Source organism: Alosa pseudoharengus, unplaced genomic scaffold, assembly GCF_046254945.1.
Source record: "Alosa pseudoharengus isolate Yale_2024_CS ecotype anadromous, Long Island Sound unplaced genomic scaffold, YU_APseudo_1.1 YU_APseudo_1.1_scf_16, whole genome shotgun sequence".
Taxonomy (NCBI): domain Eukaryota; kingdom Metazoa; phylum Chordata; class Actinopteri; order Clupeiformes; family Clupeidae; genus Alosa; species Alosa pseudoharengus.
In genome coordinates, this window is record NW_027468630.1 from 27579144 (window position 1) to 27583073 (window position 3930).

General features: G+C 47.7%; 1 protein-coding gene across 1 annotated transcript; it reads right to left on the bottom strand.

The window, feature by feature from the left end:
• Positions 1-1230: 1230 nt before the first annotated feature.
• purab (purine-rich element binding protein Ab) lies at positions 1231-3017 on the bottom strand. Its single transcript, XM_076287589.1, has one exon. The coding sequence runs from the start codon at positions 2967-2969 to the stop codon at positions 2139-2141; it is 831 nt and encodes a 276-aa protein (XP_076143704.1). The 5' UTR covers positions 2970-3017; the 3' UTR covers positions 1231-2138.
• Positions 3018-3930: the final 913 nt, after the last annotated feature.

Below are 3930 nucleotides of genomic sequence, written 5' to 3' on the forward strand. Positions count from 1 at the left end.
AATTGTTTTCTTTACACAACATCCGTTAAAGATGCTTTTAAAATAACTTATTAAGTCTCTCTTTTCGGCAAGCATTGTGCCAGTAGTTCTGAACTTTAAGAGAGTGAGAATGTATCAAACACGCTGGAGCTGCGAACTGCATGGGAACGTCCACCTGTGGAGAGCCTACTCCGGGCTCGTACGCGGCTCTACCGGTGCGTCACTCGTCGGACTAGGCACGACTCGTAGCCACGGACACAGTGCCGAGGATACTCGCAAGGAGAGATGGACGTCTCTGCTCCGTATGTCTCCATAGCCGAGTGCCAGGACTCGGCACAGGACTCCGCCAAAACGGGGACCCGGCAAACCACGAGGAGGTCTGTCATTCTTTAATCTTTTCTATATTTTTGCGTGTTGATAAAAAAAAAAAATCAAGAAGTGCCAAGAAGTGCTTCACATATCCGTCGTAAGGGAGAATTCAGTCCTATGCGTCTTATAGAGAGAACTGGTTCCATCGGTACACAGAAAATGCCACGGTTGGCACGTAGGCAACCATATTGCACGCGATACTGAAATATTGTTACCTTTTGAGAAGATGCGCTGGAATATGACAACGTGTGGAGTGACGTCACATCGACAAAACAAAGAGGTAAGCAAAGTGATTTTGTTTTAGCGCGCGTGGGAAGTAGCACCATAAACAACCCCCCCCCCCCCCCCCCCCCCCCCTGCACGCACTAACACCCCTTCCACACCCACCCACAGGACAACAACCATGTACAACTTTACTTTTTCCATGCTTGTGTTTCACACAGAGCTTTACGAGCAGTCCCTCATCCCTCCAGGTGAAGTTATCCATGTTTACATCACCGCGCAGCTTGATCTCTGCAGATCACCGTCGGCTTCTCCAGATGACAAGACAGAGAGGAAAGCCGAGTAGGCTACTTTGTGTTTTGAGTTTGGCTTCTAATGACAAGTCCGTTTAGGAGCACCACAAGTGTCGCAGTAACGCGCCTGCAGTGAGCCAAAGACGAAGCAAGACGAGTGACTGAAAGCGTCGGGGCGCGTGGAGCATGTAAACATGTGGAGCAGGGATAAGGCACCAGGTTGTTTTTGACGTTGTAGAGGACGATCCGCGTGGGCCTCACGTGCCGCCCGCATGGATTCTTCTCTCGTAGAACACGACTCAAGCTCGTACTGGTGGACAGCTCCTGCTTTGTATAACCCCCCTCCCGCCCACCCCAAAAAGAGAGAAAGAAAAAAAAGAATACTCCCACAGAAAACGTGGGCATGTTCAGAATTTAAATACATCTGATTCACAAAATCATATTTCATATTTCTAAGTTAGCACTTTTTGTCATTCCATTTTCCCAAGGGGGTATGGGTGCTGGGGGCTGATATTCAATATTAGGACTTGCGCACTGGTCATAATGGGACGTCACCTGCGACGTGACGCTCTCGTCTGCCGTCTCTACTATTTCAAAATGGCAAACAGGTGAATATAAAGTACCTCTAATTATTCAAATGCATGTTTACTTTTAGTTTTTTTTTCCTTTTTTCCAGATAGATGCTTGTTAACACGTCTTCCAGAGCCTGTACACTGTGCGTACAAACACACAAGGACGTAACGGCCTTGCTTTAGTAGGCTATCTGCGTACCATATACTCTGTGTAAACTTCTAGGCTGAAGTTTTATTTCATAAAACTCCTAAATATTATTTGATTTGTGCTGGAGTCAAATGTTAGCACACATAAAAACGTATATATATATATATTCTTTTCTTTTTTTCGCTATAACATCTTGAATTTGCACTTTGGAACCCATTTCAATGGCCTGTACGTGTAGAAAACTGGCTGTTGACAGGGGAGAGACAAACTCCGGTCCAATATCATTTTTTGTGAGCAGAAAACGGTTCATAGACCAATGTTACTGATAGCAGCGGCTTACTGTAGTACGGTGGTAAGTGGGTAGTATCCGGCGATGGGTGGGATGTAACTGCAAGTCTGTGAAGGTTGTGGTAGGGTGATCCCTTGGAATTCTCTCTCGCGCTTTTAACATTTACAGTAACGTTTGATTAAATGTCATTCGTTATTTCATATATATATTTTTTTTTATTTATTTTCAGCGGTCTCTCTCTGTCTCGTCTGAAATCCGTATATCCATCAATCCTCGTCTGCTTCGTCTCCATGTAGGCCCTCCGGTAGCAGCTCGCGTGCCCTCCTCTCTCGACTCCGCTCTTGGATCCGCTTCATCTCGTCCGCGTATTTACAGAACGTTGCGCCGAATTTGGACCACACTTTGCAGGGCACTGTGATGGAGTTGCGGTAGGTCGGCTTCACCTCGCTAACGCGCATGAACACTCCGTACTTGTTCGAGCCCACATCGAAAAAGAAGCGCTTATTGTCCACCGTGAGTGAAGTGCCTTCCGGTAGCTCCGCGGGCTCCTCGTCCACTCCGTAATCATCGATGAGTTTAGCCAACGCGTCGCGGAACTCAATGAGTCCCTGGGCTGGAAGCGCGATGGTCTGGCCTTGTGCAGTTCCCAATCCGGGCCCCCGATTCACGGTTTGACGGATCCTCAGAAACCGCCCCCTCTGGTTTTCTTTTAGATCCATGTAATACTTCCGATTCTCCCGCACCAGAAACTCGCTCTTTAGGGCCCGCCGGGGCTCGTCCTGCACCATCTCAGGGTTACTAGGGCCCAGCTGGGCGTAATGCTCGATGAAGTCCCCTAAGTAGTCACGGAACTCCACAGCTACTGACATCGAGAGAGTCAGGCGGCTCTTGTTTCCTCCGGCCCCGACCTCAGCTATCTTCAGGAAGCGGCCTTTGGCGTTCTGCTTGACGTCCAGGTAGAAGCGCTTGTTCTGGATGTCAACGCGTTTTGAGGCAAGCTCCTCGGTGTCGTGCTGGAGGCGGGACGGGTGCATCGGGCCGGCGCCGGGGCCCGTGGCGAATCCTCCGTGCTCACTGCCACTGTCTCTATCCGCCATGATGTGCGTCCCCTCTTACCTTCTCGCAGTGTGCCTCAGCCTGCTGCAGCCCAGATCGCAGTAGAAACAGCTAATGCTCTCGCGAGATCAACACATGACACAGAAGGTTGCCGTTGGAAATGATAGGGACTGCTGCACCGAGCGAGTCTGAAAATTTGGTCGTAATTGTGGGTGTGTTTCTTTGAGTCAAAGCTGCGCAACACTTGCGCAGCTGTGCGCAGAGGAAAGGGGAAATGTAGACACTGCAGTTGAATTGGCATTTCAAGCATTTCAGTTCCCCTATTCCTGCTTTCCCGTCTCTGAGGTCACATGACACGAGAGAAATATAAATCAACAGGAATAATAGACGACTCCAGGGACCATCTCTCATTTTGTGCTTTAAAGTATAAACATAATTTACAAGTAAAACCACTCAGGAAACGCTCTTCAAAGATTGGCTCTATCAGCACCCACACATTGCAAGTTTATTATCACAAACGGAAAAGCACAATGAACACACACTTTTTTCAGAACAATATTATTCCATAAGCATCATAATTGTTTTCTGTGTTTATTATTTTTCCTGCACAGTACTATTTCATTTTTACTTATTTAATTAATTTAAAAAGCCATAGCGATTGCAAACGTTTAAGTAAGTAAAATAGAGTCTGCTCTTTTTTACGCCCTGTCTTGCTCATTTAACCCCGCATGCACCATGAGACAGTAATACGCCGGGACAGAACTCAAGGGATGGCACTGCATGCCAAAACGCCATCACTTTTTTAGGGGCAGAGTTCATTCCAGCGGCTTCAGCACCATGGTCAGTTCCACTTCCGAACAGCAAGCCAAAACGATGTGGACTGATGTGGATCAGTTGATGTGCTGAATGAACAAACTAACACACACGTTAACGGTCTCTCCCAAACGGCATAACTGTTGCACTGACTGTGGAAAACTGCCTAATAACGCGCACCTCCCCTCT

What these genes read in the sequence shown, in the direction of transcription:
- purab (XM_076287589.1), bottom strand. Translation starts at nt 2,969, where the DNA reads ATGGCGGATAGAGACAGTGGCAGTGAGCACGGAGGATTCGCCACGGGC.